At 43.1% G+C, this 26,788-nt stretch overlaps 1 protein-coding gene across 3 annotated transcripts in view; it reads left to right on the plus strand.

Annotated features, from left to right (window-relative positions):
- The first annotated feature begins 2,112 nt into the window (after positions 1–2,112).
- The window catches only part of LOC131193298 (caM kinase-like vesicle-associated protein), a 34,482-nt gene continuing 9,806 nt past the window's right edge, over positions 2,113–26,788 (plus strand). Inside the window, exons 1-3 of one of the 3 annotated variants that reach the window (XM_058173324.1) lie at positions 2,113–2,211; positions 22,230–22,325; positions 24,441–24,572. In XM_058173324.1, the coding sequence (XP_058029307.1) occupies positions 22,231–22,325; positions 24,441–24,572 (227 nt within the window). In that variant the 5' untranslated portion in view covers positions 2,113–2,211; position 22,230. Of the gene's footprint in view, positions 2,212–2,498; positions 2,649–2,825; positions 2,966–22,229; positions 22,326–24,440; positions 24,573–26,788 lie in introns of those variants that run through there. The other 2 variants (XM_058173325.1, XM_058173323.1) reach the window with 2 other exon arrangements.

Genomic DNA, 26,788 nt, shown 5'->3' on the forward strand with positions numbered 1-26,788 from the left:
CTCTCAGAAAAGATTTGAACCATCTGCCGTTGAGGGTGCATATGCTTGTGCTTCTACAGTCACACCCTATATGTGCTAATGTGTGGATTTCACGGGGTTTATATAGAGTGGAGAATCAAAACAGGGAGAAAAAATCTAAGAATGTTCAAATTGCAGAAGAAGCAATATCAACTATTCATCAGAAGAAGAACATTGCGCAATTTTGTTTTCTGCCAGTGACGAACAGGTCACTGTTCTTCAGGGAAATGTTCTTATTGTTCAGGTGAGAGTGAGAATTGTGCAACTTCCCCATTCTTCCTGCCTCTTGGGCTGCAGTCAATTCAAAACCTTTACCGCATGATGTGACTGAATTTACAAAGTGATGGGTCTTATTAACTGGAATGCCCTGTTGATCAGGGAAAAAAGAATCACTTTTGAAGCAAGAGAGCGCAGACAAAGAGAGAGAGAGAGAGAGAGAGAAAGAGAGAAAGACAGACTGTCTTCCTGCCTTCAATTGGAGCTTAAGCTTCAGAAAACAGCTCTAGCTTTTCCTAATACACAGAGAGATGAGTGTCAGCCACTAATGGCTGCAAAGCTGTACAGCTTGTACGGGCAGACGAGAGGGAGCTGCTTGAAGTTTAAGGTGTGAGTCTGTTTCCACCTGTCTGTGATGAGTGAAGACAGGTACCTGTCAGCCACTTATTCCCATTTTGTTTAGAAACATAGGATGACATAGAAATAGAAGGAAAACATAAGCTAAGCCTTTTGGGGAGGGGGCTTTAAAGCAAAATGATCTGATGCTTTGGGGGCTTATGGCTAATGGTGTCTGACTCCCAAACATACCCCAAACTCCCCCTCCCCCACTCCAGGGATCTCTGCTCTCATTAGCACTCAGCTCAGCTACATATCTCTGAACTCCCCATCCGTGTCGCCCCTCCCCACTCTACACAGAGCGTGCCCCTTCTCTTTCGGAAGAAACTGGTTGGATATGCAAAAGAAGAACACCACGAGGTGCGCAGCTCTTCCCCCCCCCCATGTATGCATAGGACGAGATAGGAGCACCTGACCCAATCGCGAGATAACAGACTTCAGGAGAGGTCTATCCAGCTCCCTATGTGCCCAGAATGATATCTCCAAACGAATATTCAGCTTTTGAAAAATGCCCTGTTCTTGTTTACACAATGCCACGTGGGAGTAAACGCTTGGATGCACACAGCTAGGATGCGTATGGTTGCTTATGCGCAGTTAGGTGACGGCAGCCGACCCTGTGGAAGTCAGATAGTGAATGTTTTAGAAACCCGTTTTTCTCCGCTTTCCTTTTTTCCCCTTCCTTCTTCTTCGCTGTCTTCCCCATTTTTTCCTCATCTGGGCATCTCAAGTTTCAACCCAGAGTCTGGTCCTTCCTGTATCTCATTCCCCATCAACAATTCTTGACCCAATATATCGTGCGATTCTATTCTTGTAACACCCCCCCCCCCGCTTCATCCTTTCTGGTTCCTGTGAAGAGGAACTGGTGGAAGACCGTGAATTTCTGCTCTTTTTAGCTGGGTTGTTGCTTGAAGGGTCAACCCTCCTCCCTTCGTTGAGCAGGTCTGTAAGCATTCTCTAAAACACGTCCAGCTCCCCATGTACGTCCAGGAAAAGTGAATCCAATCCAAGGAGCCTGCCATGCCATCCTATAAAGAAATGCATGCATGCATTTTGCCTGCGCACCCCACGCCAAGCTAGAGCAGCCGCTTCTAATCTGTAGAAAAGCTGCTTTTGTTTCTCGTGTGCAGGGATTAAACCCTGGACGGACCCACAAATCTTGGGATCGGCCCTGAAAAGAAGACGTCAAAAGAAGGCTGAAGCCCAGAGAAGGGTCCCTTGGAACTTGCCTGTAGTTGCGTGCCCATCATGCCCATCTTCTGAAGTGAAGGCAGAGCCTCCCCTAAGCCCGCCGGGGCAACAGGCCGCCGTATGCGCGGATAACGCCCGCGGGTACCCACGCCCCGTTTTCTCAGGGAAGCCCACGCGGCTGCCCCCACCCCAACTTTTCAAACCCCCTCTTTCCTCCACAAACACACACACCCCGCCGAAGAGACCCCTTGTGCCCATCGATCACCCGCTGCAAGGAGCAAAGTGGCACCTGCTTGCAAGCCCATGCTGCTCGGCGGGGAGTCTCTTCCCACGCACTCAACTCCACACCAGCCAACGGCGGAGAGAGAAGCCGAGAGAAAGCGCGCCGCGCAGGTGAGGCTCCGGGGCAGCGCGTCCCTGGGCGTCCCTCCAGGTAGCTTGCAGTGGGAAGGCCAGCCCTTGCCTCGGGGCGGGGGGGGGGAGAAAAAAAGACATGCTTGCCCGCCGTGGCCAAGATCTGCCCTGTTTACACGCCTCTTCCAACCCCCCCAAACCCCTGCCCCAGCTCTCCTTCTCCGCGTGGCTCTGGGTCTCTCTTCGCTCCGTCCCCCCTCCCCGCTGCCGCTCCCTCCCGCCCGCTCCTGCCTTCCGCTACTTGGGCTCTTTGCCAGCCCAGGCAGCGCTCAGACTCTGCCAGGAAGCGCAGAGGCGGGCAACTCCGTGCCATGGCTGAGCCATCCCGAACGGCCGATCCTCTGCCCCGCGGCAAGCAGTAACCTAGCCAGCCAAGCCAGCCCCAGGTGGGGGAGGGACGCCCAGCTCCACCCCAGGTAGGACCGGGAAACCAAAGCGGGGAGACAGCTGGATCTTTGGCCCGAGGCTGGGGAGTGGGATTCACAATTGGCTGGGCAGGCAGAAGATGGGAGTGGGGAATAAGGCGGGAGGGGGGGTACCTGAGCATCCAATCGAAGAAAGAAGTGGGGTGGGTGCTCATCTTGAAGAGGGAGGAGAGTGTGTGTTGCTTGATGGACAAATAGGTGCAATTATTTTCTTGACACTGGGTGGTCAGAAAGTTTAGGAGCATCTTTAGGACAAGGGGACAGAATAGGACCCACGTTTGGGAAAGCTGGGATGATCAAGAGCAGCCGTGAGTATGTATATATATTCCTGTGTGTGTGTGTGTGTGTGTGTGTGTGTGTGTGTGTGTGTGTGTGTGTGTGTGTGTGTGTGTGTGTGTAAGAGAGCATTAAATAAAAGAGGCCGGGGTTTTGAAGAAGCTTGTATCTGGATATCCATCTCATTTACCAAAGCAGGGACAACTATAAACTGACTATTCTGCACATATTCACAGGATTGCTGTTATGTGGACCGTATACATATGTTTAAGCATACCCATAAGATCATGAATGTGAAAGGCATCCATTTATTCATGTATGTCTGCAACAGTGCGTTCGCATGTGCTCATTCGTGCGTAATAGGCTCCTGTTAGATTGCCCTGCAATTAGTTGCTGTCTTTTTGGACCTTGATGTGTGTGCTTTTGTGCTTTGTGCCTTCACAGCTATAGGGGCAACTTCCTTGAGATTCTGCCTGCACAGACAAACCACTTACTTTTTTTTCACTGCCAATTGCCAAATGACAGTCTCTGAAATAGATTGTCTCTACAGGAGTCCCTGCAGAGCACTGTCACTGTCACAAAAGTGAATTGTGGCTTCTGCCACAGGGTTGGGACCTTTTGGGGATATGGGCAATATCGAAAAATAGCTAATCCTCATGACTGTGGAAAATACGCTTTTGGGAGACCCTTCATTGACATTCCTTGTCTATTCCTCTTATCAAGAATCCCCTTTCTCCACCTTTCTCTGTAGCCCATGACTTCCTTTTGAGTTGCATTTTCCACCTTCTCCTCCCCATTGTATTCTTTTACAATTTGGGCAAAAGATTTGAATGGCTGGAGAACTTACTGGAGAGTCTTTGATACTCAGTTGATGCTCAGCTGATTTGTGTTGTGCCTAAATAACAGCCGATTGATTCATTCAAAGAGCATTTTATGCATGTGTGTGTATATCACATAATCTACAAACTGGAGCTGGCAGAATATGAGGTTTGAGGATGCCAGAGGCTAAAAAGTCTCATTTCCCTAGCCTTCTAATGTCTCAAAAAATTCCCCACGGACTGAAATCTCTGGCGGGATTAAAGAGGAAACTTTCCATGTAATCCCAGTGATGAAGTATGCTGAAAAGTTATCGAAATATTATAAGACAATGCCTTGTTGACAATGTGTCAGCAATGACGTTCAAACTCTGGGCATTTATGCAAGTATCTGAGCGAAAAGGTCTGTCCTGTTTATAGATGTGCTGCATAATTAGAAGTTATAAATTCATGGACTAAAATAACACAGCTTCAGAAAGAGGCTGAAGTAAAATGGTACTCTGGAATGGATAAAATGTCCCTGCTTTCCTCCTCAAACGAATGCATATACTATTTCCCACGAGAGCAAAAGATTTAATCCAATTGGCAACCAATTCAGAGCAGAAAAAATAAACAGCATTGGCTGTCATTATTAATGCATGGCATTTGCTTGCCATGGTCCCAGCCTGCACAGGAAATCTCTCCATGGCTATGGAAATTGCCGCCAGAGGCAACATACCACCGAATCCCAGGAGCTGGAAAAGACCATGGTGAAGAGACTTTTTTCATGTCCTTCTTACAAGCTTTCCCAGAAGCAGCTGAGTAGAGGACAGGATGCTTGGGCTAGCTGGAATGGAATCCTGGTCTGATGTAGAAGTGTTCTCATTACGGTAGAATGTGTTTTATATTCAGCCCTGTTCTTATGTCCAGCACAAGCCATTTAAGAAAGTGTTAATCTCAGCCAGGTAAAGACCTCCTTCTTATGGGCATATAGTTTTGCAATCTGGTGGGTGGTTCTTTTTGGAGGGATTTAATTCTGGACCAACCCCTGCAGATCATGTCCTTGAAATTAAGGGTAGTCAAAAGAGGTGCCACTCATTTGGACAGGAACAAACCATTAGCCTAGCTCCCAGCTCTGTTTGATCTTGGGCAAGTCCCTGGTCCTTCATACAGTGGGTTGTGTTTGTTAGTTCTCTCTCTTTCTCTTGCAGAGAGTGCAATGGATATAAACTTGGAGTTTAGTAAGGAAGCTGTGAGCTCATTAACGCTCATGCCAGCTCCAGCTATGTTGTCATTCTAAGTGAAAATACATTTCATAGTACCTCCTTTCCCTTCTCCCACCACTTCCCAACCTTCTATATATCTTGTTTTCTCTTCAGCGGGGATGAAAAGAGTGTTTTGGGGGACGTTGCATTATCCCCACCAGGTTAAATATTTTCCTAGTTGCATCCACCTCTGTTCAGCTGAAACAAAGAGACATGTTTTATTCAAGGCTCAGCAAGCAGAACCAGAGGCCTGTGGTCAGAAAAAATAGAAGGGATGATGGGAAGGTACAAATGGCCAGGTTGTTCGCATAGTCATGAGGTGGTTTGTTTGGTTTTGATGTAGTGTGTGGTCTGTATGCTCCAGTTTATGGTTTAAAAGAGTTAATTAAAGCCAAGCAACTCTAGCTTATAACATACACTATATAGGACAACAGCACAAACTGAAGTTGTGGTACTTCTACAACGGTTCTCCCACTTCTCACCCTCACCCCATCCCAGTTTGATCTTCTAATTATCTGGAAGACCATTGGGATTCTCCTTTTTTATCTGCTGGGCTGAGCTGGGCTGTGTTTGCCTTGGCAGCAACTTGCACATTTTGTATGCTGTGTTTGAATTCGCCCTTGTGACAATCTTGTCCGACTGGGGAAGGGGGGAAAAGGAAAAAAAGCGAAAGGCTGGCTGTCAACTGCCCTGGCAGAGCCGCGTTCGCACTTCAGTAGTGAGTGCATTTCTTTTTAAGTGGAAAGGTCAATTGCGAGGCTGTGTCTGGGGCCCAAAGTATGCATCTCGCGTAGCTTTGCTGGATTCTGGTGCCAGATAGATAAATAAATGTGAGAATAAATAAAAAGTACAGTAAATAGAAACTCTTCCCTTACAGGGAGGGATTTTTGGATTGCTGGCCAGAATTGGGAGGGACGGTGGTTGAGGGGGAGTTATTAGACTCAGCCTTGGTGTGTGGATTGATTAAATAGTCCTGTTTCTCAAAATATTGGGACTGTTTATCTGTTCTCACATATATGAACAGGGTATCATCTAGCCCACAACTGAACATCCTTTTTTAGCTCCTCCAAGGAAATGCTTTTCAACAAATTCACACCTCTTGATGCCAAACAGGGGTAAAATAATAAATATAGAGACATTTGAATGTATGTGTGAATCAGGGAACTGGCTGATGCAAGGGCATCAATAGACTCAGAAAAGCCACAGACACAAAAAATTGGCTTGCATAAAGGGCTGCCTGCCACCCTGTATCACTCAGGGATCGTAGAATCCTTCCTGCGTTTAGTTTATTTCTGGGACAGCTTTTCTCCTATCACACAACCTTTCCTCTGAATGCAGATGAGTTTAGCCAGCAGCACCTACTGTACCCATCTGAGCCAGCTTCCATGGTTTTTACTTGTTGCTTTTCCCGTCATTTACCATGAGTACCAATACTTGCTAGTGGGGTTAACAGGGTTAACAGGATTGACAGAAATGAAGGATTTCCAGGGTTTTCATGGGATTCGCTTCTCTGCTGGACTGAAATCGGAAGGGTTATTTGAAAATAACATAAAATCAGTTATAATAAACAAGATGATAGTGGTTGTTAGCAGCAATAGACATTAAATATCAGGTTGGAAAGTGAAAAGCGCTTTATATATATTACCTTGGCAATTCTTATACGATTTTCCTTACAGGAGAATAATTTTTTGAAATGTGAAGCCAAATATCTTGTTGTTGCTGTTGTACTGTATTTCCCTTAAGTTTGAAATAGAGTTCAGATTGTGGGATGAGCACAATTTATTACCTGAGAAAAAAGAGGGAAAGCCGCTTTTCTCTAGGTGTAACTGTGGAACAAATGAAAACGAGGAACACATGTGCTATAGGAACAGAAACCTTTACAAACTTAAGTTTTAGTCATCTCAGAAACAATGGTTTGCTTTCTATCTAAGATATCATGGTTTGTAAAATGCCTTCCCTCGGATGATCTTATGGCAAAGGAAAGTACTTGAAACACAAGATTGGCTAGCTGTAATTGTGGGTGACAAATAGAGAAAAGAAGCTGAAAGGGAGCTACAGAAAAAGGGAAGAGTTCTGAGAAAGGAGTTTTGACTCTTAACATGCCCATACACAGTTTTTTTTCTGATTCCAGTGATAGTTGGGCTTCTCTGCTTAAAAACTATGCTAACACAAGAATCTGAGGTAAATTCCTTTTATTGTCTCCTTGGATTTTGTACAGAAGGGGGCAGTGGTGGGACTCAAGCAATTTAATAACCGGTTCTCTGCCCTAATGATTTCTTCCAACAACCAGTTTGCCAAACTGCTCAGAAGTTAACAACTGGTTCTCCCGAAGTGGTGCGAACTGGCTGAATCCCACCACTGGAAGGGGGTGATATTACTTCAAGCACTTTATTTCATTGGTCTTATGCCTAAAAAGTCCTGAATGTTTAGGATACAACTTCTCATGATCTTCTAGCCCAAATGGAAATCATCTGAAATGACTACTCCCCACTCCCCACCCATATTTAGGTTGGGCAAAGTTATGAGCACCAAATCAAAGGATCGCAGTGTGAATCAAGGATTATTTGATTTGATCCTTGCTTATTTTTCTTCCAACTGCAGCCTTCCAAAACTTGGTGTGCTCCAGGTCAGTTGGATTATTTCCAGTGGTGAAATCCAATTTTTTTTACTACCGATTCTGTTGCCGTGGTTTGGTGGGCGTGGTATGGCTTGGTGGGTGTGGCTTGGTGGGCGCGGCAGGGGAAGGAGTCTGCAAAATTTCCATTCCCACCCCACTCCAGGAGAAGGATACTGCAAAATCCCCATTCCCTCCACTCCTGGAGGAAGGATATTGCAAAATCTCCATTCCCATCCCACTCTGGGGCCAGCCAGAGGTGGTATTTGCCTGTTCTCCAAACTGCTCAAAATTTCTGCTACCGGTTCTCCGAACTGCTCAAAATTTCCGCTACCGGTTCTCGAGAACCTGTCAGAACCTGCTGGATTTCACCCCTGATTATTTCCCATAAGTCCCCATGAGCAGAAATGCTGATGAGAGATAGCATCAGTTCAAAGCCAACACACCAAGCTGGAGTTAGCTGCTGTAATCCCATGAGTTCACTGGAAAGATTATCCTGTTGTCAAAAACATGCACTACTGGGGATCACATGCTGAAATATTGAAGAACCAAGTAAAAATCCCTGAATTCCCTCTCTGTTTAGTTATTAATTTGTACGGTCTTTATGCCCAGTTTTAAGCCCACACATTCAGGAAAACTATTACCCTCTTTTTATTCCAAATATAGGTTTCTTCTGCAGGGAAGGAATTTTTGAGGGGAGGGAAGGGGTTGAATTTTGCTTGCCTTAGGCAAGTTGAGACTGTTGTCTCAGATGGCTGATTTACAATGTGGTTTTTAAAAATATGTGATGATGATGATGATTCTAAAGCAATTGCACTGCTTTTGAGATTTAATATATTTAGGGTACAATGGACCTTGACTTAGAGTCAGAGCAGGGGTGAAATCCAGCAGGTTCTGACAGGTTCTGCAGAACCGGTAGCAGAAATTTTGAGTAGTTCGGAGAATTGACAAATATCACCTATGGCTGGTCCCAGAGTAGGGTGGGAATGGAGATTTTACAGTAACCGGATTCCCCTGGAGTGGGGAGGGAATGAGGATTTTATAGTAACCTTCCCCCGGAATGGGGAGGGAATGGAGATTTTACAGTAACCTTCCCTTGGAGTGGGGAGGGAATGAGGATTTTACAGTAACCTTCCCCTGGAGTGGGGAGGGAATGGGGATTTTACAGTAATCTTCCCCTGGAGTGGGATGGGAATGGAGATTTTACGGTAACCTTCCCCTGGAGAGGGGAGGGAATGGAGATTTTAAAGTAACCTTCCCCTGGAGAGGGGAGGGAATGGAGATTTTAAAGTAACCTTCCCCTGGAGAGGGGAGGGAATGGAGATTTTGCAGTAACCTTCCCCTGCCATGCCCACAGAACCGGTAATAAAAAAATTCGGATTTCACGACTGCCCCACAGTGATAAACCATTTACTGGTTTGCCTTAGGCAGCATGTGCTTCTTTCAAAAGACCTTTAGCTGGATTTTTTTGAGAGCCCAAAGAGGAGTTTGAGACGTTTTTATCCTCAAAGACTACTGAACGTCAAGGCAACCAGACTTGTAAGGACCATTTTTTAAAACTGTGTGGGTTTTTAAAAACAGTAGGTCAGCCAGATCGGTGGCTTCAAAAGGAGGGCAAGGAGAATAAATACTATTTAGTACTGTAAGCAGTTTGGCGATGGAGGCGAGTAGGTGGGTGGCTGACCCCTGTCAGGTATCAGATTCTCTGAAATTCTTGAACGATGCATCATTGTAGTTCAAAGAAATGACTTGGTGTTGCTTCCTTCATGCTTCATCAAAGTAGCTACTCTTTTTAATGATCAGAATAAAACTATCTTGGCTCACTGGACTAACGTTGGTGGGAGTTCATGTTGTGGGAAAGTGAAAAGAGAAAGCCGAGAATCCTAGGGGTAGAAAGGATAGGCTGTATTGGCTTGGCTCAACCATGCTTCCAAATTTTGGAAGCAACCATTGCGTATTTTTTCATGGGTGTTCGGACACGTTCAGCAACCCTCGTTTTCATGTAAGAGGCCGGTGAAGATCATCCTGTGTTGGCAGTGATTGTGACTGCCCTAGAATGTCTCTGGTGGTTATATTTTAGTAAGGCTAGGGCTGCTAGGCGTATCTGCTATGTGTTTTGTCAGGTTTTAGTATTGCTTTACAATGTGTTTTTTAACAATGGCAAACCACTCAAGCGTCTGACAGGGGTTGCTTCCAAATACTACAAACCAGGAGTCTCCAACCTTGGCAACTTTAAGACTTGTGGACTTCAATTCCCAAAGTGGACTTCAATTCCCAACTCTGGGAGTTGAAGTCCACTAAGACTTGTGGTCAAGGTTGGAGACCCCTGCTATAAACTGAACAAAATAATAGTCTTTCTGGAGAATTCCCAAAATGTAGCAAATTGTGAGAGTTCTGGGTCTGCCTTTTGAGTATAAGCCGGTTTAGGCAAGCCACTCCATCTGCAGTACATCATTTGTGATTCTGCAAAATGAGCAGGGCATTCCCATCACTGGGTATGGTGGCCTAGAGTTGCATGAAACGACTGGCTTGTGCAGCTGAGTGTGGCTATTTATGGCTTCAGACCTTTGCCACTGCAAGGCCCTACTGTGCATGTACTGCCGGGCGCAATTTGATGGTGTGTGTATATCTTGCCTGGTAGGTGAAGATTATTCAGCTATATCTTGCACAATGTGTGGAGTACAACTGTGCACAGGCCAATAGCCCTGGATATGAGTCCTTTGACTGCGTTGTACAGCATCCTTATTAAGTTACCTACTGGTAACTCAACCAGATGACAAGAGAAGTGGCTTGATGTAGAGCTCTGTCAGGGTATGTTTGTCTTGCAAGGTGTAGCTTGGCTCCCCATGCATTGTGGCCCATTAAGTTACCTGACAGTGTTGCTAGCGAGTTGATGGGTTGCCATGGAAACTCCCAGCTTTCTTGGGGGTTAAAACACCAATAAGAGGGTTGAAACTTTCCCCAGGCATTCTCTGTCAGCAACAGGTTTGGAAACTATTAAGATGAGACCGATGGCAGAGGGAGGCCTCTCCAGACCAGCCTGAAGGACTGTTGCCATGAGGCAAGATAATAGAAGGCCAGACCATCAATTTGGCAATGGAATCTAGCCCAGCTACTATGGGATATTTTGTGCACTTCTAAGAAGGTAGTTGCACTCCTGGCTTCCTGGTCTGATGTGGATCTTTCCACCAGAAGCCACTTTGATCTCCTCACTGCCTTGATCTTTTCCCAACATTATCCCCCAAATCCAATCCTGGCATCTTGTTTTCAGATTCTTTCAAGTCATGACCTTACCTTCTCTCTGGAGGCTTCTCTTGCTTGTAAAGTGACAAAGTTGCTTGTCCTCTACAGACCTACCTACCAGGGCACACTTTTCATCCAGAGAAACCACAACGGGGTAGTACCAAAGCAATTATGAGCCAACTGTCCGGCAGTGTGATGGTATCTTCTTGTGGATGCCACGGGATTCCATGTATTTTTATATATAAGAAGAATCTTATATCATTGTGGCACTGGAACAACTGAAACCCGCTTTCTTCTAAAGATGGACGTATTGTAAATAGTTCAGGTAGAAATGGATTTCCACCAGAAAGCAGTAAGAGAACACTGTGTCAGATTTCTAGCAGAATGAAGGCAGTGGTCAAATGTTTCTAATCTCAGTGTAATCTTTTAAACCATCCCTAGTCCTTAAATTTCTAATTCACTGGATTTCTGCTGTATGTTTCTGAGGTTTCCCATAGTGGAATACAGTGAAAATTATTGGGTACCCCTCAAACGTCACAGTGAAATGCCTCCTGAATTCTGGCCAAATTTTCCTTGTTTTCCCCAACCTTTTTCTGGTTGCCCGAGACATTTCAGAACTGGAAATTGAAAGGGTTTTCTTTCACCTCCGTTAGAAATGAACAAGTGACAATTTACTGTCGTAGGAGGATGCATAATAGAGATTCAAGACTGTCATCTAAGGCAGCCTCCCCACTCTGCCTCTCAGTGGCATTTGAACACTGGAGATGGTTTACGTTCTGGAGACCTTCTCTACCTATGAAAGTGCTTGTAGCTTCCCATCCTTTACAGAGGGCTGCAATCCTTTCTTCTTCTTTTTTTCATCTCCACTTCTGTCTTCTCACTCTATTGTTATTATTAGTGTGAAGTATCATCACAGCATGTGTCTTCTTTGGAGTCTCTAGGGAAAGCTACAGAGGGAATTTTGCTTATTTTTCTTTGTAATTAAAGGAAAAAGAGAAGAAGATAAATAAATAAATTCATTTATTTTAAAAAAATATTTTTTAAAAGGAATGATTTACAGTATGGGGGTGGTCTTTCCCCCAGAAGCCCTTCTGGGGCTAAATTCCTCTTGCTAAACAGCTAGTATGAGGGCAGAGGTTCTGTGGAAATGGGAGTTAACAAGAGAGGGAAATTTGCATCCATTCCAAGAATTTCTCTTTTAAATTCGTTTTGTTTTTGTTGGGTAGTGTGACTTGCCTAGAAAAATAAGATACCATACCAGATTTCAATGCCAGGTCAATTTTATTTTCATTTCATTCTATGTTATGTGGTATCTCTCCTACATTTTCTGCCAATCGAGGCCTTTCAGAGAGAGCTTGTGTCATATGTATTATTAATTACTTGGCAAAAATTCGTGAAAAAGAACAACAAAGTGATAAACCACAAGAATCTGTATTGCAAAAGCAGAAGGCAATATCTACAACTAATTAGGATATTTCAACAGCCTAACACGGGCAGAAGAATCTCATTTTCACTCTGTTTCTCAAGAACCAGTGGAAATGATTTTGCATACTTTCCCCTGGTTAGTGAACAGCCATCTTAGTCAGCCCTTTGTTTTTAGATAAAGATAAAGAATTCCACAAGGTGAACTCGATTGCTGATGGTTACAGGGACTTGAAATCTGTTTATTGGGAATAGTCCTTATTACTTGTTCCTGTAAAAAAAAAATGCTTTAAAATTTTTTTATTAGTGTGAAGGCAAAAATCAAGAGTTTTATTTCTTGCTCAGGATCGTTAGAAGTTCAATATTCTATATATCAGAGCTACAACAGCCAGCAGCTCTCTAAAATAAGATGGTTCCAACTTCCATTTTCCTAGATTATGATGGCTGGAGAAGCTGGAATGGTATCTAAAGAGCCTCAGATTCTTCTCTCCTGTATCTACGCATTCATCTAAGAATAAATCCACTAAACCTAGTGGGGATTCTAAAGAGATATGTAAAGGATTTTGCTCTGTACAAAGCTGGATGTCTTTAATTTGTAAAAAGGCAGTTGCAGAAGTACATTCAGAATGGTTGCCAATAAAATGTGACCTTATTTTCTAGCATACACTTTATAGTACAGATAACAGATTGGAAAAGCCAGTTTTGTGTAGTGGTTAAGGCACAGGGCTAGAAACTGGAGACCACCCTGAGTTCTACTCCTATCTTAGGCGCAAAACCAACTGGGTGACCTTGAGCTAGTCGTTCTCTCTCAGCCCTGAGAAGAAAGAAAAGGCAAATCACTTCCAAAACATTGCCAAGAAAACTGCAGGGACTAATCTGGGCAGGAGTCAGCAATGATTCAAAGACACACAGGCACAAAACTCCCCCTAACAATTCCAAATTGGAAAAAGATAAATATTGCAGAGAGGGCTAAATTAAAGGCACAGTAGAACTCTTGGCAATGTGTTAACTATTAGCTGTTATTATGCAGAACAAAATGCTCAGGCACCAGTTCTTGGTATAAAAGATGGGAATGTGGCAACTGTGAATCTATTTCCCTTTCTAAGTGGAAATATGCAATCCAATATCCAGTAATCCAATACTGCAGTCATTTTTGTGAATGAATTGATTTTGACAGAATTTTTCATTGCAACCTTAAGATAAGTTTGCTTTACACACAAAATGAACCCTGTGAAACCACTGGAATGACCAAATACAACAGATAAATCCAGTGGTGGGTTTCAATTTTTTTTACTACCGGTTCTGTGGGCGTGGCTTGGTGGGCGTGGCTTGGTGGGCATGGCAGGGGAAGAATACTGTAAAATCTCCATTTCCACCCCACTCCAGGGGAAGGATACTGTAAAATCTCCATTCCCACCCCACTCCAGGGGAAGGATACTGTAAAATCTCCATTTCCTCCCCACTCCAGGTGAAGGTTACTGCAAAATCCCCATTTCCTCCTGATCAGCTGGGACTTGGGAGGCAGAGAATAGATGGGGGCAGGGCCAGTCAGAATTTTTACAATCGGTTCTCCGAACTACTCAAAATTTCCACTACTGGTTCTCCAGAACTGGTCAGAACCTGCTGAAACCGACCTCTGGATGAATCTACACTATTGATTTTGTCATACTTACAATGTGCTCCTCCAACACAAGTCTTCCCCAAAACAAATCCCAATGCATTCAATGAAACTTATTTTCTGAAGAACTATATAGTCTCAACAATTTTCCCTGCAAAGCGATATGGAATTTGGTCAAACTCAGAGCTATAAAACAACCAGAGGGAATCTGATTAATTTTATTAAAAACCCAAGTTTCTCTTCTTTAACTTTACCCCAAACTGTTTATTTTATAGCTTGATTATTGTGTGTGTTTGCTTCTTCTTTCTTCCTGTCAACATGCTGATTGCAAGCATAGCTCTAAGCTGTTTATATACTATTCCCAGGTTGTAAAATTAATGATGTGGCATGTGCAGCCTACAATAATGTATTGCTGCAATTCTGTTGAAATTGAAAGCTTTTGCTTCAAAAACTTATTGAGAAAACTACTACCAAATAAATCACTTTCTACCCCAAATTCTAAACGTTTTATAATGTAGGCATTGATTAACTATAGTCTGCTCATTGTCATAGATCAGGCTAGAGAAGAAATGACTGATTAGGGCTGAAAAGCAACAGCAAAACTATAAGATCTTCAGCCAAGGACAGCTCTAAAATAAAAAGGGGCTTGGATTATTTTTGAGTCTTGAACCGCAATTGAATTTTCAGAAATTTAGGAGCTACGTTTGCAAGCACACAAAATTGGGGTGTTTTAGGTTGCTTTTTTAAGGGATGTGGTGGCTCAGTGGCTAAGACGCGGAGCTTGTCGACTGAAAGGTCTGCAGTTCAGCGGTTCGAATCCCTAGTGCCGCATAACGGGGTGAGCCAACCTAGCAGTTTGAAAGCACGTAAACAATGCCAGTAGAAAAATAGGGACCACCTTTGGTGGCAAGGTAACAGCGTTCCGTGTGCCTTTGGTGTTGAGTCATGCTGGCCACATGACTACAGAGACGTCTTCGGACAGCGCTGGCTCTTCGGCTTAGGGAGATGAGCACCATCCCCTAGAGTCAGGAACGACTAGCACGTATGTGCGAGGGGAACCTTTACCTTTATGTTTAGGTTGCTTTAATTTTCCATGTGGTTTTCTCTCCTACGCCTATTTTCTGATCTGTGGAGGCTTCTGGAGTCCATGTCCCCTTTCTGCCTCAGCTTTCCAGCTATACTAAGTCTCCTTTCAGTCTTCACCTTCTTTGCTTTCCTTTCAATGTTTTGTTGGTATGGTTTCTTCCCAATACCATAACCATTTCAGGCACTGGGTTTTTAAACCTTTGTCCCCCTCATTGTATTTTAAGTTCCATTTCATTCTACTGAATGATTTACATTTTAAATATAAATAAGGTATTTAAACATGTACTTCCTGAAAAATAATCCATATACAAAATTTAATCTAATTTGGTAATCATTTTTGGATTACATTCTACTCATGTTCCACATCCACATCTCTTAACTTAAAGGATAGGGTTTTTTCCCCCAACTCATAAGGCTAATTTTTCATTTTGACTTATAATTTATATTCTATTAATTACTGTTGTTGATACCTAATATTGACTAATAATGATCTGTGCATGAAGATATCCAAATATGTACAACAAGTGTTATTTTGAAAATGTGTACTCAGTACAGTCGATTTTATGATGCTCGTCAATTTCTTGCCTGTTTATTTGGTACTTCTCTACCATTTGCCTCACTTTTGGTTCTTTCTTCCCTTCTAAAATATTAAAGGAATTAAAATAAAAATAAGTCTGTGCTCCTTTGGCCGTAATCTGCACTGCCTTCCAGTGACTTATAGGTAGTTCAAATCAGTTCATGATCGCATTCAGTCTTTCCTACTGTTATACACAGTCAAGCTGTAGGAAGATGATGTAATGATATGTGAGAAAGACCTTGAGAAAGGTGTCGGGGGCAGGCAGAGAGAAGAGATGCTGCCTAGGGAACAGTCAGATAAGAGAGGGCATAGCCTGCAACTACATAATGGGCAGAAAAAGAGGCACGAAAGGGACCTCCCTAGTTACTCAGGTTGTAAAGGAGGCGGTGGGAGATTCGTACTTTCAGGTTTGCAAGATTCTAAAATAAAGTAGAATTCACTCATCTGTTTTAGTTTTCTATCTGGTCTACCTGGGAAGGCTGATAGATGTCTCCCCATTCACATCCCCATTTACCTACTTAGTCAAAAGAGGGACTCCGTTATCCAAGCTGCAAAAAATCGAAGGGAGCCATAGATGGCAACCAAGCGATGCAGAACATTCCTTGCTGTTTGCGGCCATGGATGGTACCAGTGGTTCTCTTGATTCCTGCAACCCAGACATGGGCAAAAGTGGGGTTGGGTAATTTTAATTCAGCATGTTTGTAGGAATCTACAAACCACAGTTTTAAGAGATTGTGTAATGATTGTGTAATGCACATCATCACATTAAGAAATAATATACTTTATTCTTTGATATTCTGTGATATAAATACTTTATAGCACTCGTGTTTTATTAACCCAGACTTAGGGTTCAATGTCTTGTTTGATGTTTTCTGAAGTTTCAGGATGCTCCTGTCTGCTGGAGTCAATATTACAGATTCAGGATGAGTTGACTGATGAACTTGCTTATTAAAAGTGTCCCGTGTGCAGCCAGTTGGGGAAAGCCTTTCTTCTTAGTTAATAGACAGTAAAAACAGTCAACGTAGGCCTTGCATATATGTATGCAAGCTTTTCTCAGTCCGTAAGATGCAAGTGCTCCTGCATTGCTGCATTTCTATAATTGGCAGTGAGTAGACGCTCTGTTGGAAGGCTTGTTCAGCGAGTGCAATTAGGTTGTAAAATGCCATCCTGGGGGAGGCCTGGGTCACTTCCTCATTCGCAATCACCTTCCAGAAGGTGGAGAATTAGGAGAACCTTCGGTGCATAATTCTCAGGGCATTTTTAGTATTTTAAATGCTTGGCTTTTCCCTACTATTTTTGGTCTTCTGGATTGATTTTGGTGGGTCTGACATTATGAACCACCTGCTACTATATCAGATATACATTAATATCTTGAGCAGGGAGTGACCAAATATGACAGTGATGCCATCTTACGTAGTGGTGAAATCTAAATTTCTTTCCTACTGGTTCTGTGGGCGTGGCTTGGTGGGGGGTCATGTGACTGGGTGGGCGTGGCTATGTGACTGGGGGATCAAAAGACAGACACTCACTAACAATGTCCTGCTGGAGCAGGGTTGGACTAGACGACCTCCAGGTCCCTTCCAGCCCTGGATTATCCTCTGAAGCTGCGTCTAGTGCCAGGTTTGTAGTCCTTCCTTCTTCTCCTTTTTCCTCCCTCCCTCTCTCCCACCCTCTCTCTCTCTCTCTCCCTCTCCCTCTCCAACGAACCCCAACCCCCCATTTTTTGCCTAGCAGGCTTCAGCTTTTTTTACCTTTTAAAAAATGCTTTTAAAAGTAAAAAAAAAAAGCCTCTGACAATCAGGCACCTCAGCTGGGATCATCAGAGCCTTGTTTTAACCCTTTAAAAACATTTTTAACAGCCTCTTTGGCCGAAGAGGTTGTTAAAAAAAATTCTTTTAAAAGTAAAAAAAAAAAAAAAGCTCTGATGATCGCGTGGCTCAACTGGGCATGGGAGGGGAGAGATTTTTGCTACCGGTTCTCTGAACCACCCATCGCCATTGCTACCGTATCGGCCAATCCAGTCCGAACCAGGAGCATTTCACCCCTGATCTTATGGCACTCTGTCCTTTCTCTGCCCATCCAATTTTTTTTTCTAAGTCCTTTTCTCTGAAAGCCTTGCAAATTTTGCAACTCATCCTGGCCTTTGCCTTCCCCCAACTTTAGTGCTTCGTCCAGTTCTTTCTTTTCCGCTCAGCGTGCTTCCTTATCGCCATCCCTTTCCCCTTCTGTTGCTTTCTGTCATTTAGTTACCTGGCCCTCAACCATCTTCTCTAAGCTGTACTCTTGGTTTTGTTCTCTTTCCATTTTGCAGTTCATCTTCCTATCCTCTTTTTTTATTTGCTGGGGTCAGACCTCATGCTCAGCCCTTAATGTGGTTTGCTTAGGTTTGGTTTGTTTTCTTTATCATCACTATGAACCCAGCCAGGCCCTGTGGCTTAAGAACTGATTAAAGATATGTGAAAATAAGATTACTGATTGTTTTCCTCAGCATCTTGTTCTTAGGCCTTTTTTCTTTGGCAAGTCTTCCCCATGAGTTTCTTTCTCCATCACTGCCTATTCTACTTCTTCTTTTTACTGAATTACCTGTCCTTTGGGTTCCTCTATCTTAGTTTCTTCCCTATTTGAGGGGCTCTTTTGTCATTTATCATCTGAACTCTCTGTCTTCCTGCATGCAGTTCTTTCTTTCTTTCTTTCATCTTCATGGTGTTTTTGCTGGATAAACATTACCATTTTACTTTCCACTTAGAAATGTTAGTGTTTGTGAGCATTCAGTTGCTAATTGTTTTCCCTCTTCGGTTAAAATGCTTTTAAACATTCCATGACATGATAGGCCATCAGCCAATGGATAGGACCTTGGAGACTAATAGACAGCAAGCAAAATCTAACACTGGCAATGAAGATTCTCATAGAATGGGATTTTCTATTAAGCCCCTTTTCTTCCCCCAGTCACTGGATTTAAGTCACTGGATTCCATATAATGAACAGCTGTTAATTCTGCTTTATATAATAGGGTTTTATCTCATGAGAACATAGAGATTTGGATCTTTTTAGGCACTTCAACCACAGGAACTGCTCAGAAGTGAGTGACATTAAACTTAATAATTTCCCTCCTTCCAGGTTGTCTATTTAAGAAAATGGAACAAAAACTCCAGAGGTCTACATGCCCAGGATCCACCAGCTTCTAAAAAAAAAAAAGCTGCTAAAAATCTTTCTAATTTCAGGTTACTGCATCTTGCAACTTCTTTTTCTTGCGCCAATGAATATAAAGCACTGGATAAGATATTTAGCAAGTTGGTTGTCAAAAGGATAGATTTAAAAAGTCAAAAAGAAATAAAGGCCGAAGAGAAATTGAGTGAAAATTCAAATCCAAACCATCCATAAAAGAAAATTGCTATACTTTACTTCTGGGCTCCATGCGGCTGCCTCCAGATATTAGCTTCAGCTCTTTAAGTGTGGAACTAGAAATCTATGGATCTGTTGCTGAGATTCATGACAATGAGTCACCCAGAACTGGCTGCATGAATATGGCCCCAGCTCTCAATGTTTCTTTATGCAAGGAAGATCAAGTCTGCTATTGCTCTGTTTGAACAAGAAGGAGCATCTGTGTCTAATGATGCCCCTTGGGTGCCGAGATATCCATAATGCGTTGTGGAGCTAGATTTGGAGAACGGGTAGTTTGACCATCCCTAGAGTTGAAAAGGCATTGGAAATGTCATATGGGTGTCACAGAGCATCATGATACCGAGGAAATGCCTTTCAAAGTGCCCTACTAGCACTATTACAGCAAATTCCACACTAGCAAAGTTAAGTTGATTTCTATAGTAGTTCTCAGATCTTCACCCAACAGAGACTACATTTGCAAGACAAACTGATGCATGCTTAACTACCATAAATATATGGCGATTACCGTATTTTTCGGAGTATAAGACGGACCTTAGTTTTTGGGGAGGAAAGTAACAAAAAAGCTGATTGGCAGGTGGATTGGCCTCCCGGAATACCCCCAATTAGCTGTTCCCAGAGGTGAATTTTAGCCACAGGTTCCTTGGTTGTGAGCTCTGTGCCTTGCTTTCTTTTCTGTCTCTGAAACTTGTGAAACTCCATTTCAGAAAAAACATTTTTCTGCCTTTGAAAGCCTCTGAAAGAGAGCTTCAGGAAAAAAAGCCTCTAAGCTCTGTTTGGGAGCTTCGTTTCTGAAGTTTTTTTCAGTCTCTGAAACCTCCGTTTGAGAAGCTGGGCGAGGCTACATTTGGAGTATAAGACGCATCCAGATTTTCACCCTCTTTTGGGGGGAAAGGTGCGTCTTATACTCTGAAAAATACAGTAATAGTTAACCATGATTACAGTTAAGCAGCCAACATCCATCCCCACCTCCCAAGTACCAGAGACATAACATTTTAATATCCTGCCTTTTGTTTTCCCCTGGAAAAAACACCAATTTGAAATGAATTGGTTGAGAGAAAATGACTGCCCCAAAGTTACCCAGTGGCAGAGGAAAGTTCACCGGTCCCCAATCTTTCTGACTCTGCAGACTGACAATGGCAGTGGCAGGGCGATGGTTTCGTCCACATGCCCTGCGCTTGTGCAAATGTAGCTTTGCGCATTTGCCCACCGCTTATGCAACCCAATTTCCAATAGGCCAGAGACCGGTACTGGTCCATAGCCCGGGGGTTGGGGGCCCCTGCTCTAGTCCATCCCAAAATTGTAACCATTAGGTCATGGCTTTGCAAATCGGAGCTAGTCATGCACCATCCATTTTCTTCTTTTTGCAGGGGTAGTATCCCAGTGGTCATTTGACAAACAGCAGAAAGCTCATCTACAGCCATTATACGGGGTACAGGGAATATCTAATGCTTCCCACATCCTCCTCTTTTCCCATAAGGTAGCCCTTCAAAACTGCAATGGATAAAAACAAACAAATATGGAATACAGAACAGATGTTCTTGCTATGTCTGACCTAGTTTTCTTAAAGGACTAATAGTTACTCACCATTTATCTTGGAAGATGCTACACATTACACCATGGGTTCTGCTTGACCAAGACAAATTTATTACAATGTCTTTATCTCTCAAGATGCATATTTCCATCAAAAGCATTACATTGGCACCATGTGTTATAATGTGTGATAATTCGGAGCAAAATTTAGGAATAAAAAAACTAGGAACTAGTGACCGATTTTACCAATTTTAAATGACTAGGTTTCTGAGCCAGTTGCAATCTCATATATTGCATATGGACCCTGAATGCCATCTTGAGATCTTTTGAAATGGATCAGACATAACTGCACTCAATAAATGAAAGGAAGGAACATTGTAATAGCTAGATGATGCTATAGCCTACTGTTAGCCCTAAAATAGATTTGGACTTTGATGTGACGCAACACACAGATTCTTATATGCCAAGTCTTAAAATCAGTTGGAGTTTTTGGAACTGCCTGACAGGATTATGAAGGAGGTGAAAAACTGCAAAGATATCCTGTGACATTATGAATCAAAATAGAATATTGTCTAAAAATCCACATCATTACACTTACTTTAATCTTTCAAATATTACAAAACTTTGTTCTTTTGCAATATTTGGGAACTTTTGGGATCTCATTCTGTTACAAAAGCTCATTCTGTTTGTATATCTAGAAGTTCATATGCAAAAATATCAGATGCCTCTAGCAACCAGCAATCATTAACAGTTGTTCATATGGATGCAAATGAAGTCACAACAGAATGCCAAAGAAAGATTATGAACGTTGTTATCCAACATATCTGGAGGGCAGCAGGTTGGGGAAAAATATTTAAATCCCATCAAAGTCATTGGGACACATCAGTCATAATTTCATTTAATTAATTGAAGTTTAACCTCTTAAACATTTAAGTGCACTTGGCCTTCTGTAAACTGAGAAGCTCAGTAAACTTGGAGATGAAGAGTTTTCTACTCATGAAATCAATCTGACCTCAGGTCATAGTATAGGTTCCACCTTATGTGGGAGATGGGTGGCATAAAAATGGAATAAATAAGTAAACACACTATCATGCTTTCCTCCTTGATGATGTGACCTAAGATCTTTTATTGTCTCTTTGGCCACAGGAAAAATGGAGGACTTCTAGAGAATTGGAGAATATGTTGAAAGTGAGTGGAGAGAGAGGGGGGGGGCAGAAATTAAGGCTTTATCCTCAGCTCTAGATTTCTCATTCACTATGTGTGAAGTATGAAGGTCAGGCTAATGAAGCACGAAGGGAATTCTGACAGAAAAAGGGGTCATAAATGCATAGACGTTTTCAAACTATGACATAACCTGATCCCGTCTCTCCACTGAAGGGCAATGCCTCCTATTAAGAGCTAGTTTGGAGTACATATGAAGCTTCCATGAGAGGATAGAAATAGGGGTTTTGGAGATAAACGTTGGGAGGTATTCTGCAAAGAGAAAAATGAAGCTGTTGGTTCAGAACAAAACATGCTAATCCTTCCGACTTGTGCTTGGAATCTAGCAATCAAGGCTGTACTACAAGCTGCATGGCCAACTACCGCTTGTTTGAATATCTCCTTTTAAAGCTGGCTGCTTGAGGTTCTATGGCAAAACCTAATCTCCATCTCTGACTTACAACTTGTCGGGAACTCAGGATAAACAGGTTCAGAAAAGTTACACCGAGACTCATAGCCAGTCCTTCTGTCTCCCTCATCCCCAGGATGCCGTTTGGCTGCATCGGACTGCGGGATGAAAAGAATTACAACAGCCTTTCTGACATCACCGACAAGTATGAGATTGGACAGCTGCTACGAGCGTAAGTAGGGACCCTGCCTGAAACTACTCCCAGTTTTCTGGAGTCCTGAGGTCCACTTTAGAAAGGAATGGGTTTGCAACCAGGGTCCTAATAATTTGAGAGATGCATCATTAAGGAAGCCTCTTCCTTTCTTCTCCAGCTGTTAGGAGAACCCCTGCAATAACACTGCCACATTCAACACACGGGGGTATCTTCTCAAAGTCAGCCTGTTATGAAATAGGCAGGTGGATTTCAAATTTTAAAACAGGTACACTACTTTCTCTGCTGCTATTAGGTACATGCAAGGTTCTGGGTCTTGTATCTCCTGGTTGTGGATCTTGTATCTCCTGGTTGTGGATCTATGACCTCCTTTCCACTGTGGATTAATAGCCCTTCTATCTTTGCTTGTCTTGCTCTTTGTGCTGGGGTTCCTGAAATGCTGTCTATGATGCTCAGTGGATTTGGAGATTCGTCTCAGCCTGTACCTGGTCAGCCAATTTGCTACGAGCAGCAGGAGGAAGGAACAGCACTCTAGGTCCTGTGCAATAGCTTATATCTGATTGCAGCTGCATTACTGGCTGCTGAGGATGAGCAATAGCTAGTAGATGTCTTCCCATTCTGACTGCCAAATAGACAATCTAGGCCATATGGTATTTATAATTTAACACAAGTTAATTTCAAACTTTTTCAACATAAAGATTGCGATGCTCAATGAATAACAGAGGGGTAGTATTTATGCATTCAACAGTATTGCTAATATCAGATCACCAAAACTAATACCCATGTTAATAATAGAAGAGTTAAAGGGATTAGAAAACTATTCCAATGGAACAATTCCTCTATGTCAGGGGTATCCAAACTTGGCAAGTTTAAGACTTGTGGACTTCAACTCCCAGAATTCTGGGAGTTGAAATCAACAAGTCTTAAACTTGCCAAGCTTGGACACCCCAGCTCTATGTTCTCTATTGTGGCCCACACCCTCTGGAAAAACATTAAGGGCCAGAAAGCCCTTAAGATCTGTTTCCAGTTAATATGGTTGTTATCAGCTGATGGAGCCTCTGTGGTATTTTTGTATTGTTTGTATCGTTGACCATGTAGTAGTCCTGTGCTTGTTTAGATGGATTGTTATGTGACAGTTCTGGGCTCCATTATAGCTATCAGCCACGAACTACTTGTAGCTAAAAATTACAACTGCAGTCCAATATTTTCCATTTAAGGTATCTTACAGCTTTAAGAGTGTTAGCAAGCTTCCCATTCTGTGCTAGGATTTCCATGAGGTCACTCAACCTCTGTTAAACTGAGCCCAAAGAAGAGTGAAATCTGAAGTTCTTATTCCAGTCAGCAATTAGATAAAGGCCAGTGATAAGGCTGAAAGTCAGGAAGTCCACTTTTCTTTACAGGTAGATCCTGTTTTATGTCTTTGCTGAAGAAATTTATTCCATGGCCTAAAAAGACTTGTTTATGCAAGGCTTCCCAAAATGTAAATCGAACTTGGAAATAAAATCAATCACTTTTATCTCACCCCAAACACACAAAGGAATTCTAGATGTTTCAAGTTTGCCATGGTGTCTTGCCTTTACTTATGAATTCTATTTATGTTTTATCTTTTCTCCACTCCAAGAAGGCAGAACACTGTACAAGCTCTTCTGTCTCTTTCACACACATCATATTCCTAAAAAATGAGGCAGGCAAAGCTGAAAAATGGTGATCATATTGGGCTTTAAAATCTCTCTAGTCCAGGGGTCTTCAACCATGGCAACTTTAAGCCTTGGCGGACTTCAAATCCCAGAATTCCCGAGCCAGCAAAGCAAAGCTGGCTGGGGAATTCTGAGAGTTGAAGTCTGCCAAGGCTTAAAGTTGCCAAGGTTGGAGACCCCTGCTCTAGTCTGGTTTGCTTTCTTTGATCCTAACCAGAGATCATGTAAAATATCGTTTTGTCATTGTCTATTAATTCTGATAGCTAAAACAGTTTTAATTATTTGATGCTGGGATAAACAACAGGGATTGGACATCTCTTTCCATTTTGGCTCTATACCATGTAACGGTATTTGGCTGGTAACTATAGAAAACAGAACATCAAGATCAAGGTAGCCATAAAAAAAACCCACAGAGTTCTTTCTGATCACTATTCCACAGGAAGGAATTCTGTGAGATCTGTGTGGCCCGTGAACGACAAACAGACAGACTGTACATCTGCAAGAAATTTCTCAAGAAAGATGGACGCAAAGTGCGAAGAGCAGCTAAGAATGAAATCTTCATCCTAAAAATGTAGGTTCCTGGTGTGTATATGTGTGCATGCACGTGCAAGAACTGACGTTACCCTTCTGCATCTTTGTGTAACAAAAGGAATTTCACCAAGAGCCGCCATCTGTATCACTCTAAATAAAGGTACCCCTTTTTTTGTAACAACTACCGAATGGATTAGATCAGGGGTCACCAACTGGTGGTCCACGAGAAAATTTTGGTGGTCCACAGAAAAATTATTTGCATTTTTTATATTGCACTAAATCAGGGGTCCTCAAACTATGGTCCCTGGGTCAGATACGTGCAATGAACATTTGTGTTGCTGCAGAGAGTCTCCCCCTTCTGGGTCTTCTTGTGTGGGTCAGTGGGGGACAGAAATTCTGACTTTGGGTCTGCTTCAGCCTCCTGGTGCAAGGCTTTGGGTGAAGGCTGGAGGGAAGTGCCATTGGTGGCAAAGAGCCAGAGGGCCTTGTTCCAGTGGGACTGCATCATGGCCTGGAACTGGCTGACCATCTCAGCCCGCTGAGCCTCCAGGTGCCGGTACCTGTCCTTGCACTCCCACAGGTCTTCCCTCTGTTTGGAAAACCTATGGTAGTAGTCCTGAATGAGGTGTTTCTGCTGAGCCTCCTTCTCGGTCAGATCCAATTTGAACTGAGCCAGCTGTTTTTGCCAACTCTTTTTCATGGTGGCTGCTTAGCCCCAGCAACTGCTTCCTGTTGGGGCCCCAAGGAGCCCGGGCGGACGGGCGAGGAGTAGCGAGTAGAGGCTGGCAAGGTGCCCCTCAACATGAGTGACATTGAGTTAGCCACGTCCACCCAGTCACATGAAAACTTTGCCACGCCCACCCAACTGGTCATTAGGCATATCATATTAGTGGTCCGAGGGATTTAAAATTATGAATTTAGTGGTCCCTGAGGTCGGAAAGATTGGTGACCCCTGGATTACATAAGCCACATCTGGGCTGCATATATCTAAATGGCCACTAGATGGCCACGCTTTGTTATCATATAGGGCAGGACTGTCAAACCCATGGGCGGGATGTGTCATGTGCTGGCCACGCCCGTGCCCGGTTTAGCGAAGGGAGGGGGAAAGTCCCGATATGCCACGTGACACCGCCATGACGACATGAGTTTGACACCCCTCATCTAGGGGTTGTCCATATTTCTGCATCTTCAGATGCCTAAACTGAAGTGTGTCTACAATGAGTTTGTGGACGCTCTAGCTAAGTTGTAGCCTATATGTTCAGTTATGACAACAGATGTATGGGGAAGGAACTTGAGTGCACTGGAGTAATGAGAAAGGGAACAGAGAGAGACCAAAATATTGGGGAAAATTAAAACAACAGACAGCAGCAAACATGCTGAGGTATTAAGGAGCCATCTGCTTCTTTGTTTTCCTGGCAGGCTTCTGTGCCCTGTAACAACTGTACCACTACATAGGAAATTGTTCACTACAGCTTTTCCCCCTCACTATTTTTGAAGAGTGGAAAAAAATATTCTCTTAATGAGAACTGCGTCTATAGGGAAAACATGATCAACATACGATCAGATAAGAGCTGTGTAAGATAGCCAAACTTTAGATCAGGCAGGCTTGGATGAGAATCCTCTGATCAGCTGGCTATGGATAACTGCTAAAGCATCCATTTCCAGCCTTACTTGGAAACATTGCAATGCTGATTTTTCCCACTGGAAAGTGGGTCAGTGCTGGCCAGTAGGGGATGGCAGAATGGCTTCTCTTTTCATATTATTTAGTGACATAGGACAAAGGACTACTGTGTAAGTTTGCTCATTTACACTCCACGTTTTGCCCACTGCACCAAACGGATGTAAATGTGGTTCCAAGGGAATCTTCTAGAGAGTCATTGAGCCAGATTCATCTTAAGACCCTATCCTGGGACCACTACAGCAAATCTCTGCCTATCAAAATGATAAAAGAACTGGGCTTAAAATCTGGAGAAACTTGCACAAGGGAGGAGGGGGCTCCCTGCCAATCAAAGCTCGATATATATTTGCAGCAATAGAGTAACAATGAAAGGTACCGATTTCCCAGTTATGTATGTTTCCTTGCAACCAACAGATCCCTAGAAGCAGGGTTCTACCACACTAGGCAGCACCCAAGGTGCAGACAGTGCAGAGAGATTTCAATCCAATGCACAATGGCAGGAACAGCATATACTGAACAGCACAAACAAGTACCTGGCATTGTATACAGGAACATCTGCACAGTGTATGGGCTAGACC

Source organism: Ahaetulla prasina, chromosome 2, assembly GCF_028640845.1.
Source record: "Ahaetulla prasina isolate Xishuangbanna chromosome 2, ASM2864084v1, whole genome shotgun sequence".
Lineage (NCBI taxonomy): Eukaryota > Metazoa > Chordata > Lepidosauria > Squamata > Colubridae > Ahaetulla > Ahaetulla prasina.